An 18,894-nucleotide genomic window follows, 5' to 3' on the forward strand; every position below is an offset into this window, starting at 1 on the left:
ATTTAGAGGTTAAACTGCAAGCAAATTACGCAAAAACTAATTGTCGCCCCTTACAGAGATAAAGGCAAATGAGCATAGATGTGTCCTCACGTTTTCCTTTAAAAATAAGATTTTGAAAAGCTTTAGCAACCTTACTAGACAAAATATTGTAAAATAATTGAAATGTACAGATAGGGGATGTAAAATAAAGCATTTTTTCAAAAAAATTGAATTTTGCACTCATTGACCTTTGACCTTGATCAGTGACCTAATTACGCATTTTTGGGCTTGGCAAACAACAGATTCATATTCAGCATGAAAAACTACCCCAGAAAAAGTGGTTTGTTTGCTTTTACTCAAAAATGCCTCAATCATTCTATAAAGGCACATTTTCAGATTTTTTGACTAGGCTATGCATCAAATGAACAATATATATGATGGTACTATCATATCCCAATGCTCTCAAAGCAATAAACTTACGATACGCCAAACGTGAGTGGAATGTAACAATCCCCAAAGTCAGTGCACAGATCCACCGTGCTGGTTGAAGCTGGTTGAAGGTCGAAGTCATGCCAAACGGTAAAACAACGGGCAGGTATCGGCACGGTGGCGGACGAGGAGTTACGAGGTGAGAGGTCGATATGGGAATTGAGCCGATATGGAAACCAACGGCAATCAACACGATGAGGTGGATATGGGAATCACAATGACAAAACAAGATGCACCAAGCCTCTTTGAGGACAAAATGGCGTATCGCTTGCTTTGGAGGCGCTTGCTTTCCCTCCAACAATAGCTCACATTTGATGATAAAACCTGAGACGCAGGCAATCCCTGTCCCAGGAAGCCTCAACTCATTCGCAACCAATATCAAAAAAAGTCTGCTCGCAGCATCGATGCGACTCACAGCTGTCTCGTCCTCTCCCTGCCGATACCCTCCTCTGTCCTCTCTTCTCTTCCGGTTTCTTTCCGCATTTTCCTTTTTCCTTCACAAACATTTATTTTTACCTTTTACTAAAGTCATCTCCATTTCACACAAAAATCTTAACAACAATATTACCTGAAACTAAAAACCCTACAAGTACAAAATAACAACAAAGGCGGAAGTGACGGATCCGTAACAATCAATACAATCGAGATTTAACACAGCATTTTGTTATAGTATTAATGTATGATTGGAATGATGCTGTTTGGAATGAAAATTGCGATATTGAGGTTAAATATGAATGAGGAAATGACGTGAGGGTTTCTACTTTCTAACTGTGACGTTTGTGGATTCGCCATATGCAGATTCGCCATTGACTGGGTATAGCACCATTCAGACAGGGTACGATTTTTGTCAAAGTCCTTCACGAACCAGCTGTCAATGTCTGATGTTTGACTGAAGGTGGCACAAGAATATGGAATTTATTGCTTCCATGAGTTAGCATTCACTGTTTCTGCATTGTTTGTTTGCTTTTTGGCTTCCCACCTGTGCATAGCACGGGTACCTCGCTAGTTCTTAATATTTGCTTAATTGTGTATTCTACAGGTCACTTATTGCTCTGCCCTACATTGACAGCAGCCGTGTTGGCATCTACGGCAAGGTCAGCATTTAGAAAATCATTTAGAGATCAATGTTGGTTTGAGTTTTGGCCCTGAATATTGCATTACATACAGTATAATATACTCTATCACTCATTGTCATGCACATTATAATATGTCAATTAATTTTCAAAATAAGTCATCAACGCTTTTGGCTTCCTAACTTTCCCTGTCTGCCAAGAGTACTGCATATTCTTACAGTAATTTAATGCAAAACTTAATTTTGTTGTTTAATGATTGTGGGAGATTTTTTTTAAAAATCTTGTTTTTTTTTTGTTTGTTTTTTTTGTATACAAGATTGAGGCTCGTGAAAGAGCTAACATTAATCACACAAAAAGTCAAACCGACACATAAAACACAAAATAAGGGGAGCGGTAGACAAGATGGGACGAGAGGGGGAAGGACACAAACACAACATTTGAGAGCAGGGACATCGGGAGAAATGTGGGAGGGGGAGGGCTTGGGGGGAGGTGGGAAAGGTATAAAACATATGGACACTGCAAGGACTTCCAGGAAAGAAATTGGAATTTCAAAAAAGTGTATCTGGGGTGAATTAGCGGGGGTAGAAAAGATCAGGGTTTTGGATGGGGGAAGATAAGAGATGGTGGTGAACAGCTGTTTTAAAGACCTGGAGGGAGGAGTGGGATTGATGTGCATGAGGGAGTTTGTTCCAGAGGCGAGAGAAAAGAGGAATGAAAGAGTGAAGGTGAGCAGAGAGTCTAGATTTTGACAGTTTAACCATAAGTGGGTTGCTGGCAGATCTTGTGCGACCTGTAGGAATATTTGGGGGACAGAGCACAGAGAGAGCTGGGGGAGCAAGGCTGGAGAGGAGTTGGTAGAAGACAGAAAGACCACCAACCTAACCTGCCTGCGGTGAGTGGGTGAAAGACCCTCGGAGTTACCTTCATCGCAGGAGATTCTAATGATTCGGAAAGCTTTGGTTTCAACAGCGTGAAGCCGAGCTAGGTGTGAGGCAGGAGCACCGGCCCAGAGGAGGGAACAGTATTCCATTGAGCTGCAGATGAAAGCCTTGTACGTGGTGAGGAGCTCAGGTGTGCCAAGGAAGGACTTCGCACGACGGTTATGTTACGTTTCTTTTTGCACAGTTCTTTTGTGTCTCTCTGTTTGCTTCCCACCTGTGTCTTACCCCATTTCTCTATGTCACAACAGGCATACGGAGGGTACTTAGCTATATCTACTTTGGCGGCTTTGGATGGGGCAGCTACATGCGTCGGAGCAGACTCGCCCATCTTTGATCTCGCCTTGCACGGTGCATCACAAAACTTTATCCGAATCAAGTACATTTTGTGTTGATTTGTCCTTATTTGGATCCCACTGTTGCAGTGAAGAATGATGCTCAACCAATTCACAGTCTTTATGTGTATGTCAGGACATGTAGTCAGTGAACCACTATAACTATTGATAGATGCCTCATATTCCCTTATATTATCCATGATTGCCTCGTATTATCCATGTAGTTAAACACATTAAATAGCCATTATTATGTTATATAAAGTGCATTGAGAAAGTATTCAGACCGCTTCACTTTTTTCACATTTTGTTATGTTGCAGCCTTATGCTGAAATCGTTTAAATTCATTTTTTCCCTCATCAATGTACACTCAATAGTCAATACCCCATAATGACACAGAGAAAACAGGATTTTAGAAAGTTTTGCAAATTTATTAAAAAGAAAAAACTGAAATATCACATTGACATAAGTATTCATACCCTTTGCTATGACACTTGAAATTTAGCTCAGGTGCCTCCCATTTCACTTGATCATCTTTGAGATGTTTCTTCACCTTGATTGGAGTCCACCTGTGGTAAATTCAATTGATTGGACATGATTTGGAAAGGCACACACCTGTCTATATAAGGTCTCACAGCTGACAATGCATATCAGAGCAAAAACCAAGCCATGAGGTCGAAGGAACTGCCTGCAGAGCTCATAGATAGGATTGTGTCGAGGCACAGATCTGGGGAAGCCTACAGAAAAAAATTCTGCTGCATTGAAGGTTCCCAAGAGCACAGTGGCCTCCATAATTCTTAAATGGAAGAACTTTGGAACAACCAGAACTCTTCCTAGAGCTGGCCGCCCGGCCAAACTGAGCAATCGGGGGAGAAGGGCCTTAGTAAGAGAGGTGACCAAGAACCCGATGATCACTCTGGCTGAGCTCCAGAGATCCTGTGTGGAGATGGGAGAAACTTCCAGAAGGACAACCATCACTGCAACACTCTACCGATCTGGGCTTTATGGCAGAGTGGCCAGACGGAAGCCTCTCCTCAGTGAAAGACACATTAAAGCCCGCTTGGAGTTTGCAAAAAAGCACCTAAAGGACTCTCAGACTGTGAGAAACAAGATCCGATGAACTCCGACATGCAGGTGTGCCGACGATACTGGCAGTATTACAATGTTCACACCCGTAATTGACCTTTCAATAAAGGCAACAGTGGCTGCCCACCAAGTGTTACCAAAGATCAAGGTAACATTGATCTTGTGAGAGATTCTGCTATCGAAAGTCCTAAGAAATCCCACAGTCGGCGTTCCCAAGAACTGGCAATCTCAGCCTCATCTGTGTGGTCCATTCTCCACCATGTGTGGCAAGACATGTGTGGCAAGACAAGTAACAATGTGTGATTGGTTCACTGACTAAATGGAAAGGTACCCAAATTGGATCAACTCCTGGTGGTTCAGTGATGAAGCACACTTCCATTTGAATGGGGCTATTAACAATCACTACAACATCTTCTGGGGTGCTGAACCTCCTGAGGAGGAGTCAGAGATGTCTCTCAAGGGCCCCAAGTCCACTTGCTTCTGTGCATTGAATGCCAGATGGGGTATGTTGGAACCGTATTGGTTCGAGGACGCAAATGGCAAGATGGTGACAGTCAACGGCGAGTGGTACTGCGAGGTCTTACGCTGCTTCCACACTGATCTCGCTCAACTACCATCTCCAAACCAACTCAGACTTGCATGGTTCATGCAGGACGGTGCCCCACTGCACACTGCAGGTGAAACCATCGACTGCTCCACCAGCTGTTTGGAAACCGTGTCATCGGCCTGGGCACAGCACATGAGTGGGCACCCCACAGCTACCAAAGTTCAAGTTTACACCAACAAACCTTGAATCCTGGTTGTTCTGAAGCAGGAGTTGGACGACTACCATCAGGCTCCCTCTGAAGCCACTTGCAGAGGAGTTGTGGAGAATTTCGGAGTCAGGATCAAAGCCTGTTTGAACAGAGGTGGAGCGCACATTGAAAATGTCAATTACAAGCAATATATTGAGTGATTTGAAAATGGCATGGTGTATGCTTTCCATGAATGTATCACTGAACTTGTTACATTTTGGAATTTTCCACAATAAAACGTTCAAATAGTCCACTTTTGAAACGCCCTGTACATATTAAATAGATGGCCCCTTGATTGCCAAAAATAAAATAATAATCGTCATAAATTCTCTCCATTTATTGTGGGCCCATTCAGAAGGAGGAAGAGGAAAGCTGTAAGTACATTCCTCAATATAACAGAAAAGATGAAAACGTTCTCAACTTTAGTGTTGAACTTTTTCTATCTGCCGTGACAATGATGTTGATGAGTGTAGCATTGGAAAACGCATTATTTACAAGTCTGAAGATTGCTGGTTATTCCATAGCTCTGTCTCTATCTCTTCAGCGATATTTCCATTGTAAGCACCCTCATTATAACATTGCATTAAAGTTTGTGGTACACTGTTGTCCAGAATATGACAGAAATATACATTTTTATATGAAGCGCATGATCCTCAACAGTGTGGGGGAAAAAATGTACACATGCAGCTTGAGAGGGTTAATTTCAAGTTTAGGTGTGCTGTCCCATTACTTCTGGTAATGCAGTGTACATACAGTCACGTGAAAAAGTAAGTACACCCCATGTAAAGTTTTGACTTTTTCAACATATTTCAACATACAGCTATTTGATCTTCATTTCAACAATATTGATAAAGGTGATATAATACAACAAATATCATGAAACATTTACATTTTGTAGTCCATTGTATAATTTAAATAAACATAAATGCAAATTTCGCATGTGGAAAAAGTAAGTACACCCTTGGCTCTAATAGGTGGTATTGCCCCCTTTGCCAGAAACAACCTCAAGGAGGTGTTTCTTATAACTGTCTACCAGTCTCTGACATCGACTGGGAGAAATTTTTGCCCACTCCTCCATGCAGAATTCTTTCAGCTGTGCGATGTTTGAGGGGTTTCTTGCATGCACAGCTCGTTTCAAATCCCCCCACAACATCTCGATGGGATTTAGATCCGGGCTTTGACTTGGCCATTCCAGAACCCTCCATTTCTTTCTTTTCAGCCATTCCTTAGTGGATTTACTGGTATGTTTAGGGTTTAGGTTTAGGGTCATTTACTGGTATGTTTAGGGTCAACTTTCTGACAGATGGCCTCATATTATCCTCAAGCACCCTCTGGTACAATGAAGAATTCATAGTGGATTCTATGATGGTGAGCTGCCCACGCCCTGATGCAGCAAAGCTGCCCCAAACCATAATATTTCCACCACCATGCTTTACAATTGGTATCAGGTTCTTGTGGTCAAATGCTGTCTTTGGTTTTCGCCAAACATGTCTTCTGCTACTATGGTCAAATAGCTCTACTTTTGACTCATCTGTCCAGAGCACATTGTTCCAGAAGTGCTGGTCTTTGCCTCGGTGTTCATTGGCAAACTTTAGTCTTGCCCTGATGTTCTTTCTGGACAGCAAAGGTTTCCTCCTGGCACACCTCCCATGTAGATAAAATTTGTGCAGCCTCTTTCTAATGGTAGACTCATGCACTTTGACATCAACAGTGGCAAGAACTACCTGTAGGTCCCGTGATGACATTCTGGGGTTCTTAGAGACTTCTTTCAGTATCATGCGGTCTGCTCTCGGGCTGAACTTGCTGGGGTGGCCTGGCCTGAACAAGTTGGCAGTTGTTTGGAATCTTCTCCACTTGTAGATGATCTTCCAGACAGTCGAATGATTGATTTCAAATTGTTTGGAGATCTTTTTAAATCCCTTCCCAGACTCGTAGGCATCTATAACCTTCTTTCTGAAGGCCTCAGAGAGCTCTTTTGATCGAGACATGGTGACGCCGCACACTTCAACAACAAAGAGCAAACCAAACTAAATGTCTGAGGTTTAAATAAGACAGGTTCCTCCAAGATCCTCTCTAACGATGTTCTAATCATTTGCACCTGAGCTGGTGCACCTGATTCTAATTTTAGGTATTTGAAGTAGTGATAAATGTAGGGGTGTACTTACTTTTCCACATGTGAAATTTGCATTGTTGTTTATTTAAATTATACAATGGACTACAAAATGTAAATGTTTCATGATATTTGTTGTATAATATCACCTTTATCTTTCAATATTGTTGAAATGCAGATCAAATAGCTGTATGTTGAAATATGTTGAAAAAGTCAAAATACATGGGGTGTACTTACTTTTTCACGTGACTGTATGGAGGAGGATCCTGGATGTTCATTACATCATGTGTATATGAAACATTGGGGCAATACCCCTGGTGCTCACCTAGTAGAATAAACAGTATACTGCACTGACTAAAGGTATTTTAAACCAAATTCAATGGTTGCTAGAAGACAGTGCAGCATTTAGAATCTTACTAACATAATCATTAGACTTTAAACAAACAAAGAAAAAAAAAAACTTTTGGGGGGGGGGGGGGGTATGAAGCAACATGTGTTCTTGGCCAAGATACAGATCTTCATTAGCTGGACGAATTATTATCTTACCTGGAACGAAGTTCAGGGGAGCTTATGTGATGGAGTGTCGTCAGTCCGTCAGTAGACACTTGCAACTTCTTCTCCGAAACGGCTGATGGGATTGTGACCAAACTTGCACAAATTATATTTCTTGTGTTGTGACTACAGTTTGTTCACGACTTTAAGAAAAATTGGTGTCTAAGGAGGTCTACCGGGGGTCAAAGTGCATCCAGGTTTGAATCCCCCAAAATAGGTACTTGCTTTCTTCTCTGAAACTACACACACGATTTCGATGAAACTTCACCACAACCTTTATCATCCATGATGTACCAAAGATTGTTCAAGTCATTAGAAAAATTGGGGTCTGAGGAGGTATATGGGGTTGGGGGGAGGGGAGGGAGGTTTCCCCCAAAAATAAGTATTTTTTTGTTTTGTTTAAAGTCTTATGATTATGTTAGTATGAGTCTACATGCTGCCCTGTTTTCTAGCAACCATTGACATTGGTTTAAAATACATTTTGTCAGTGCAGTATACTGTTTATTACACCAGGTGAGCACCAGGGGTATTGCCCTTTGCTTTTAAATCATGTCACACTCGTACACCCGATCAAAATTGCTGATAAGGAATGGCTGGCTTGGCAAGTGCTAGTTAGCTGCTTGGTAACTGAACACACCCCGGATTTCCACCCTTTAAGTTTCGTGTTAAACAGCATTAGCGACTGTTTAAAAACATAACCATGTGTTTGTGATTTATAATATTTTTACTTCTGGTGGAGGTGCTCCCACGAAAACAGCACGACAAGCAATTTATACACATTAACACATCATTTGTTCAAGGAGGAAAAACTCCTTGAGGAGGAGGGATATTATTAGTATTAATATTATTTTGTAATAACATTAATATTATGCGATAATCATTGGTGTTGTTATTACTTTTGTTATGAGAAGCGGCTTTGGAAAAACGCCCCGAGAAAGCTATCTTATTGTCCCCCGTCGCACCACGGAGCGAAAGGGGGACTATGGTTTTCCCCTCCGTCCATGTGTGCGTCCGTGCGTGCGTGCGTGCGTCCGTGTGTGCGTAAGCGAAGGACCGAATTCTAAATTGGTGTGTGGGTGTATCTAGGCATAAGGAAGGACGCTATTGAAAATTGGGTCGCCACGTCAAAATCCAAGATGGCCGCCACCATATATGTCTGAACCTTGTGAGTGGAATATCTTGAAAAATAAGCGAAGTACCAACTTCTAATCTGGTTTGTGGGTGTACCTACGCATAAGGAAGGACGCTATCGAAAATTGGGTCGCCACGTCAAAATCCAAGATGGCCGCCACCATATATGTCTGAACCTTGTGAGCGGAATATCTTGAAAAATAAACCAACTACTAACTTCTAATCTGGTGTGTGGGTGTGTCTCCAACCCACTCGCAAATATTATCAACTCTTCCATGTTTTCTGCGTCTTCCACTTTGTCAACTCACATCACTTCACCGACGGGGAACCTAGGCGTAACGCTTGTTATGGATATGCACCTCAACACGGAGTTCGCCCAAGATGGACAACCCCCTTGGGTATGGGGGCAAATGGATTCGCTACAACATCCATCATGTGACCTTTGTCATCCTGTCAAGTTTGGTTGAGATTGGATAAGTAACAACGACGGAATGGATTGCGGTTAAAGAATCGTCAGACAGGCACCAAATTGCATATTTTAGTATGATTACAGAAGCACAACATCATGGCAAAAAGCTAGGAGCCTGTTTAGCTTTTTTAATGAGTTTCAGAGAAGCGGAATGTGTGTTTAACCAATGAATTCCGATTTCATGACATAGAGCTGATACAAATAAGTCCTAGCAGGACATTATCACTTGCCATTCAAAGAACATGCCATAGAGCATTTGCAGGTGGGAAATAAGCACATGAGACAGAAGTGTACACCATTGAAAACCTTTCAACGTTTTGTGAAATGGTAAAGAAAATGGGATTCGGACGATATTAAACAAGTGTAAATGAATTGGGAAATAAAGAGCAAACAAAAACTGTTCAACAACACGCACACACTCACTTGTTTTATTTCCCTTTTTTCATTCCTAAGGCTAATGGATAATCTTATATATTACCCAAACAAATTATATGTAATGAATAAAATTGAGTCTTTTCCATTAGACCGAGCATTTTCATGGCTCAGATAGTCTGTGGAAGGTGAATCATACTAAAATACGCAATTTGGTGTCTGTCTGTTTGTCTGTGTGTATTTTTGACCGTGATACATTTGGTTGATACTTATCCAATCTCAACCAAACTTGATCGGAGGACTAAGTCTCATATGATGGAGGTTGTAGAAACTTCATCCCCCTCCCTCCCCCCCCCCCCCCCCCCCTACACACACTTCCCCAAAGGGGTTTTCCACTTTTGGGCAAAATCTGTGTTAAGGTGTATATCCGTGTTAAAGATAGCTAATTGTGGCATTTTTCCAAGGCCACTTCTAAAAACAAAGGTAAGAACAACACAAATGATAATAGCATATTATACAAAACGATATTAATTCTAATAATATGCCCTCTCCCCAAGGGGTTTTCCTCCATGGAAATCGAGTGTTAACGTGTATTAACAGCTTATCATGACGTTTTGTGGGGCACCCACACGAGGGTTAAAAATGGAGCCTAGATCTACTGTAATCTATATACCCCAAAGAGGATAATAGCCTGACCCTTCCTGCTGTTCCTGTAGGAAGTGAGTGTACTAGTTATATAAAAAGGCTAACACTTCTTCTTCTTCTTCTTCTTGGTCCATGTGTGCAGCATCTGCTTTCTCAGAGAGATACCTCGGTCTGCCCACCACACAAGCAAAGGCTTACAAGGTAGCATTTGAGGGGTTTTGCATACTCAAATGAGGCTTCCAACAATGTGTACATGTATAACCTAGCATAAAGGTATCCCTTTTTATTACATCACACGACCGTCACTCTATCTTACCTATGAGTACCTGGTATCAGCCATTGCTCTGATAAAACCGATGCACAGTGTTCTGAATCCAATGGCAGGTTCCTGAATAAATCTCAGGACAAAAACTCCTATCATGTCCATGCTTGTGATAGCCTATCAGGAAGAAGGTACAGTCATGGCCAAAAATATTGGCACCCTTGCACTTTTTTCAAATGATGCACCATTTCTTCCAGAAAAATGTAGAAATTAAAAAATATTTTGGTATCCACAAATGTATTTTTTGCTTTGCAGTGGAATAAAACAAAAAAGCTGAAAAAATGACTAAATCTTAGCTTACTCCACACAGAAATCCTAAAATGGTCCGGACAATATTATTGGCACCTTTTAGAAGTTGTTAAAAATAATTAGATTTCAAGCAGGTGATTCTCCTTTACTTTGGAATTGAACTCACCGATGGTGAGTTGCAGGTAGCTGCAATATTAAAATCACTCATTCAACCAGTTTGAATGGAGAAAAGGAGCCATTCTGCTGTTTTGTGTCACTGTGTGTACCACAATGAGCATGGAGAAAGGAAGAAAACCCGAGAATTGTCTGAGGAGGTCAGACACAAGATTGTAGCAAAGCATGAACAATCTCAAGGCTACAAGTCCATCTCCAGAGACCTTGATGTTCCTGTGTCCAGCGTACGCAATGCTAACAGGAAGTTTAAGGCCCATGGCACTGTAGCCAACCTCCCTGGACATGGCCGCAAGAGAAAACTTGGTTGAAGATTGCAGCAAAGGAATGTTTGAATGGTGGAGAAAGCACCTCGATCACCTGCCAAACAGATCCAAGCTGACCTTCAGAGGTACGACAGTTTCAACTCGCACCATCTGTCACCAACTCAATGAAAGGGAGTTCTATGGCAGGAGATCCAGGAAGACCCCACTGCTAAGAGAGAGACATAAGAAAGCCCGACTGGAGTTTGCCAAAACACACCCGAACAAGCCAAAATCCTTCTGGGAGAATGTCCTGTGGATAGATGAGACCAAATTTGAGCTTTTTGGTAAAGCACATCATCTCTATGTTTACAGAAAACAAAGTGAAGCCTTCAAAGAAAAGAACACCTTCCCTACAGTCAAACATGGAGGAGGTTCAGTGATGTTTTGGGGTTGCTGTGCTGCCTCTGGCACTGTGTGGCTTGAATGTGTGCATGGAATCAAGAAATCAGGAGATTACCAAGGCATTTTGGAGTGCAATGTTCAACCCAGTGTCAGAAAGCTGGGTCTCTGTCAAAGGTCATGGTTCTTGCAGCAGGACAATGAACCCAAACATACTTGTGATATTGTCCAGGTCTGCAGAGAGTGACTGCCTGCCAATCTGAGGGTTGGGATATGGAGCGGCAGAGAGTGGAGTCATCAGCAAAGACATAGAGAGGATTTTACAGAGAGTCGGAGAGATCATTAATGAAGACCAGAAAAAGCACAGGGCCCAGAGCACTGCCTTGAGGAACTCCAGCCTGAACAGCAAGGGGAGAAGAGAGAATTCCATTCAGGGCCACATGTTGACTGCAACCAGAAAGGAAGTCTGCAAGCCATGCATGGAGGTTTCCATAGATACCATACGAGGAGAGCGTGGTGGGCAGGGCGGCATGTCAGACCGTATCGAAGGCAAGTGATATGTCAAGGGACACAGCTTTGATTTCCTGTTTGGCATTGAGGACCTCCATCCATTGTGGAGACAGCAGAAGCAGCATGTCCAGAGTAGAATGACCTGGTCTGAATCCAAATTGGTGATCAAAGATCGAGCCATTGGAGAAGAAGGATTTGATGTCAGAAGCGATGACAGAGGCAGTAGAGATGGGAGACCAGTCCAGATGATTGATGGCTGCTTGAAGACCATGCCAGTCGGCCTGAGTGAAATGCCAGACTCGTCGACGCTGAGGAGGCTCTCTGAGAATGGCCAGAGATATCCACTTTAACAAGCATATGGAGCAGAAGAAGAGCAGGAGACATTTGCAGGGAAGTCTGTCATAACCAAGTCTAGAAGAGAAGATGCTCCGTTGACTGAGATCCGGGTCAGGAAATTGACCGGATGTGTCAGTACCAATGAGCCGCAGAAGTCCTTTGCTGAGATGCCATGGCTGGTGAGAGAGGTACCCACACCCAGCCAGCTTGCATGATGACAGTTGATGTCGCCACATATGAGGAAGATAGAGTTGGGATGAGTGGATAGAAGTTTGTCCATGTTGTCAAACAGTGAAATGTAAATGGAGTTATAACTGTTTGGAGGATGGTACAGAACACATATGAACAAAAGGTGGGAGCGGAGAGGAAGCCGTAGCCAGAGGTACTCCTGGGGGTGGGGTGGAGAGAGGGCAGTGCAGGGAGAGTGAGGAAGAGAGTTTTTGATAAAGATAGCAACCCCACCATCCAGACGAGGCTCAGGTCTATCATATCGGAGGAGGGAGTAACCAGAGAGAGATATTACAGAATCAACCAGGGACCAGGAACATTAACCATGGAGAGATATTAAGGAATTTGTCAATTTCAACTTATTTTTAGAGAAAATTGTGAGTTATTTGAAAAAAGTTCAAGGGTGCCAATATTTTTTGCCACGACTGTAGTTTGTGCTGACTGACCCAAGATACTTTTTTTTTGTATACCCTAATCGAGGCTCGTGGAAGAGCTTGTACACTGAACATATCAGGATCAGGTAACAGCCCAAAGCAGGACGTGAAATACGCATGCATGGGGTGGACACAATGAATACAGAAGCTAACTCCAAGGAGAGAAAACTGGCAAATTGCGAGGAGGAATTTGGTTGAGATGGGTGGGAAGGGGGTTACCAGAGGGTAGAAAATATCATGGTTTTGGATTAGGGACGATCTGAAGTGGTGGTGAACAGCTAGCTGTCTTGAAGATCTGGAGGAAGGAATGAGATTTTAGAGATTGAATGAGATTCTGACGCTAATTGTTGAAATCAGTTTTTTCAACCTGCAGAAGACGAGGGCAAGATGTGTTTGTGATCGTATGGCGTGTCAACTGCAAAATACAACACTGTAATAATCTTTGTTCTATTTCTTTTCTTCTAATATCGACAATTCTCGGCATTGTGATTGCAGGATGCACAGCTGGCTGGGCACCTAGGTAGGCTTGGGAATGCCCACCTTCTGATTTTACATGGAACTGCAGATGGTAAGTAAGCAAAATGTCTCAACAGCACACATTCACAACACGTAATTGCTGTGATTTTTAGCGTAATACCTCTTTGTGTACCAGGAGACCTTCATCGCAGTTGAACCATGTAACCCCTTCGAGGTGCAGACCTTTACGTGTAAGAGGAACAGTGTGCAACCCACCTGGTTATTAGCTCTACTCACTCTGTAACGCAATTGCTTAGCTCTACTCATTGTGTGCAGAAAGCCGAGTAGTGCGCGTTGTTCACCGTACAATGTTGATGTCGATTTACGAGTGTTTTCTGGACTTCCGGTGCTGCTTGTGTGTGGACACAGAGAAGGTGCATTTCCAGCATACAGCTGAACTTATTTCTCACCTTATCAGCGCAGGAGCAAATTACAGTTTGCAAGTATGTTTTATTTTGTGTAACAACTGTACCAATAACCATTCATTTTTAAGCACCTCAACTGCAGTAAAACAAACCAACTCGCTTCAAAACAAAACTTGTTTTTAATCCGTCGATTTTTGCCTCAAAATACTGACATTCTGTCCGCTCACCCTTTTTTCCTGCCTTAGGTTTTCCCTGATGAAGGACACGTGATCCGAGGAACATCCGCCCGCATTCGTCGAAGACGAACACTTCTTCAGTACTTTTCAGACTGCTTCAGGCCAGCAAGACATCCGGTCCCTCAAAGCTTTGCATCAGATGATGATGACGATGATGATGACCGTGATGATGGTGACGTAGACGAAGACTAGAATGCTTCTCTGATCCTCTCACCAGCGTCCCTATCTTTTACGGGCACAGATGTGACTGCTGGCTGGAAGTCATGGGGTGAATTGTCTCATTTGTACATGGACACTGGGTGACCACGGACTCTGTGTCTCAACGTCAGGAATCAGCTTCCTGTCAATTTGGCTGGCAGAAATGAAACTAAAGATCATCATCGCCGGCTTCTGGGACAGAGATGTATCTGAGAGCAAAGCGGAAACAGCTGATGGATGCGTTCATGGACACATTCCCGGTTTAATTCAGACACTTGGCCCAGTGAATCAGAAAATATTCCCCAAGATTATACATTTGTTTGTTTACCCTGGCACATACAGGTACCATAGACAGCATTTACAGCAAGAACAACTTTAAGGAGAAACAGCAGTCTCGCTTAATATGCATGGTTCATCTAGTTGTGCCAAATTCAGTGTGACGTCGGTGTGAACATTGCCATTATAGACATGATTGTTACTATCCTATAGACTATCTCCATGTGGTAAATAGTGTACATGGTTTGAAAGTCACAATGACCCATGTCCAGGATTATAAAAGGGATTTCTCTTTGTGTCCCTGGAGAGCATACGACTTTAGCAACCAATTGCTGCTGAATTGGAAATGTAAATATATTTTATTCATCATGATAACTTAATTATTTATTTGGCGACCAAAATGACTGCTGTACTTTCCTGCTTTATTGATATCAATATAACTCATGTCGCCTCACAACTCTCTTTTTTAATCGTCGTGACACTTGGATAACATGAGGTCCAGAAAAAGGCCGCCAAAGACAGTCTCGATCATTTACTCTGCAGTGAAATGTTGGTTTATTTGATTACACCATGCAAGCATCCCTATTGAAATGAAGGCTCAAGCTAATTTTAACAAGAACCGACATGAACATGTGGCAACATGCTAGCAGGCCAGGTAGTGCAAGGCAATCGTTGTGATGCCTTAAAAATTGAACATCTTTAATTTGATCATTCTGCTTCTTCATCATTTACACGCTCCACTATAAAATAAATTGAACACGTGATTGTTGTTGATGTGTTTTTCTTCATGTGACATCATGGAACACAGATAAGGTGCAAACTTCTGACAGAGATAAATGCTGAACTACAAGGGCACTCGGAAGAGCGCATAACTCCGTCACGCAATGCATGATCCAGTAGAACACATTGGGCACAATCAATTTTTGAAATTTCGTGCTATACAGTATATCGTTTTTGGGTCCCATCTCTCAATCGTGAAGAATCAAATTAAAAAATTAAAAAATTCTTGTATCCGGATTCGGATGCGGATCTTCACCAAAATCTATTCAGTTCGTCCTTCTCACACACCCAAACTGTCCACAAAGTTTCGTCTGAATCCGTCCATAACTTTTTGTGATATTGTGCTACATATTGGTTTTAACCCTAAAACATGTACATGTAAAACATGTACATGTAAAACATTCAGTAAAAGTACTGAAGAAGTGTTCGTCTTCGACGAATGCGGGCGGATGTTCCTCGGATCACGTGTCCTTCATCAGGGAAAACCTAAGGCAGGAAAAAAGGGTGAGCGGACAGAATGTTTCACTAAAACATGATCGGATCCCGATTCGAATCTTCACTAAAATTGAACCAATTTGTCCGTGTCACACATCCGACCTGGCCATGAAGTTTCGTCTGAATCCATCCACAACTTATTCAGATATCGTAATATATATAGTTTTTGGCCCCCATTGGTGAAGAATCACTGAAATAATTCTAGTATCGGGATCCAGATCTTCACCAAAATCTTACCATTTTCTCCGTACCACACACCCAACCTGTCCACCAAATTTCTTCTGAATCCGGCCACAACCTTTTGAGATATCCTGTACACAATCGGACAGGGATGAAAACATAACCACCTTCTGTGGGCGGAGGTAATAATTACATGCTCATTTCATTGTGACAAAATGATGTAATGCTGTGCTGTGGCTAATGCTTTCATATAGGAATCCAAGGTGGAAGTAAGAATCTCTATACGAGGTATATCCACCTCCAACAATCATTGCATTGCACCGTTGTCACATTGAACATATGAGCACTTGAATTTGAGCCTAAGGACCTACTTTCCACATCCAAATCGGCTCCTGATCCAGCTCTTCGAGGGTATGTAGCTGTCTTGGCAAGCTTCGAACGTGATGATAAATGATATCCCAGATATGTTCAATTGGATTAAAATCTAGTGAGATGGCAGGCCATGGTGTCATGACTAACTTTGGCATTGCCAACAATGTTCCTGGTTCGAATGCCCCTGTCTGTGAGCAGGAGCATTGTCGTGCCTAAACCTAATTCCCGGACCATGTAGTTGAAGGTGAGGTAGCACATGTTGCTGTATTAACTCATTAATGTATTGATCCACCATGAGATTGACATGAATACAGATCAAATTGGTATGAATACCACTCGTATCATTGCACTTCCATGTCTAAAATTTGTGCCTTACTGGACACCGACTGGAGCATATCACTCAGTGTGTCTTCTGGAGACGCGTGCTTGCCATTCATGCCTTTCAAGGAGAAACCTGGATTTGTCACTGAACATAACACTTGCCCATTGCCCCTGTATCCATCGGACATGCTAATTTGACTACTGCAAGCATTCTTGGGTGTGTCACGGTGCAAGTCTTGGATGCTGAACAGGACAACAAGCACAAATTCCTGCATCATGGAGTAGACTCAAGATAGGGGTGACACTTATCCTGTGAGGTCCAGGGAGTGTGTTTGCAGTACCCTGGGCAGTTTGATACGGATTGCTTAGATGTGTCGTACGAATGTATCAGTATCGTTACCTTGGATTGTGCATATCTCAGCATATGTCTTATTGATCCATTGCCTTGATAACATATACTGGACAAAATAAGTTAGGGATCATAATTTGCATTTCGTTTATTTTCACGTGGAAAAATATTTTATTGGTATTCTCGATACTAAAACATAACAGAACAATTTGTTAACAACTTGAAAAATAATATGAGCAAGTTCATCCAACCATAATGGAGCAATTATTCGTTTCATCCAGTAACCCCCAAAATCAATGTGAAATTCACGATGGGGCCAATAATTCAGCCACTAAAAATGTCTTGCTAACAGTCTCAATAAGATGTGTGTCCACCATGGGCTCCAATAACAGCACGACACCACCTCGACATGCTGCGAATCAGGCGCCGGAAGCTTATTTGTGGGATCCTTGACCATTCCTCAAGAAGCGCGGCAATCAGTTGCTGACAATTTGCAGGAAGGTGTATGCGATCAGAAACACGACGCTGTAGCATGTTCCAAGCATGCTCTATCGGGTTTAAGTCCGGAGAACGGCTTGACCAGTCCATGCGGCTTATGATCTCACTCTCAAGGTAATGGTCTACAACCCGAGCCCCGTGCGGGCGTGCATTGTCATCCAATAAAACAAAGTCGTGTCCCACTGCGCCGGCAAATGGTCGAACAATGGGATCCAGAACCTCGTCCCGATATCGTACACTGGTCAGCGTTCCCTCAATTACGTGCAGGTACGTCCGACCGTCAATGCTAATGCTAGCCCATACCATAACTGAGCCACCACCAAAATGGGCATGCTCATTGCTCAATAACACAACAATTGGCATATCTCTCCTGATGAGCGCCACACACGTCTACGACCATCATGGAAGTCAACACAAAAATGTGACTCATCCGTGAAAAGAACAGGACGCCAGTTACGCAGTTGCCAATTCACATGGTCATTGGCCCAGTGATTCCTTGATATACGATGGAGTTGCGTGAGTATGGGACGCACAGCTGGATGACGAGCACGAACATTGGATGCGTGAAGCCTGTTCCTAACAGTCTGTGCAGAAATTCGTATCCCAGTTGTTTGGCAAAAGTCAGTATTCAGCCTGACAGCACTAGTAAAGGGGTTTCGCCTCGCCGACAGGCTTAAGTGGTGGTCCTGCTGGGCTGTCGTGGAATGTGGTCGACCTGAACGTGGCTTTTCTGTGACGCTACCTGTCGCATTAAAGCAATTCCACAACCTGGAAATGACGCGAGGACTCACATTCAAATTTGCTGCCACATTTCTCTGTGACTGTCCAGCTTGCAGCAACCCCACTGCTCGACCTGCTTCAGCTATGGTGAGATGCCGTCTCATGCTGGTCATTGAACCCGAGAGCATACTAAACGTCAACTAATGCTAAAAAACAGCAAAATCAGTAGCCTTCTTAAAGTTCAGTTGAAGCTACAGAATGGCAGATACACGATGTACACTTTGGTTTTAGAGCAACCGAGACAAATTATCATGCCACAGCTGAAAAAGAAGTTGCACGTGCTATCATTTTACACACAGTTATTGAATACATATGGACGGTGGTAATTATTGAAAAGTTTTTAAAAGTAACTTTATTTTCTCGTAGAAAAAAATAACTTGAAAAGGCAATCCCTAACTTGTTTTGTCCAGTATATTTTGAGTTCAGAAACAGTTCCTCTTCTCACGTTAAGAGCCTTGCAACATGGCTAATGGAAGACCCTGCTTTAAGATATCTAATGATTTGATTTGTCTAATTTTGCTTCAGACATGTCATTGTAATGGATTGTTAAAATGTAATCAGTGTGTTTTTTTGGATGATCGACATGCTGGTGTCTTGGAAAGACTGTTTCAAATTTGCTCAGAATGCCTCATGTCACCTACAAAAACGTAAGGGTGCATGAGTT

At 42.5% G+C, this 18,894-nt stretch overlaps 1 protein-coding gene across 1 annotated transcript in view; it reads left to right on the forward strand.

The window, feature by feature from the left end:
* Window positions 1–15,224, forward strand: part of LOC137430752 (inactive dipeptidyl peptidase 10) — a 789,411-nt gene extending 774,187 nt beyond the window's left edge. Inside the window, exons 22-27 of the mRNA XM_078781820.1 lie at window positions 1,508–1,562; window positions 2,731–2,830; window positions 10,113–10,171; window positions 13,360–13,432; window positions 13,750–13,823; window positions 13,991–15,224. Coding sequence (XP_078637946.1) covers window positions 1,508–1,562; window positions 2,731–2,830; window positions 10,113–10,171; window positions 13,360–13,432; window positions 13,750–13,823; window positions 13,991–14,173 — 544 coding nt within the window. The 3' untranslated portion in view covers window positions 14,174–15,224. The remainder of the gene's footprint in view (window positions 1–1,507; window positions 1,563–2,730; window positions 2,831–10,112; window positions 10,172–13,359; window positions 13,433–13,749; window positions 13,824–13,990) is intronic.
* The last annotated feature ends 3,670 nt before the right edge of the window (window positions 15,225–18,894 follow it).

Source organism: Myxine glutinosa, chromosome 7 (assembly GCF_964187855.1).
Source record: "Myxine glutinosa chromosome 7, kmMyxGlut1.1, whole genome shotgun sequence".
NCBI lineage: Eukaryota > Metazoa > Chordata > Myxini > Myxiniformes > Myxinidae > Myxine > Myxine glutinosa.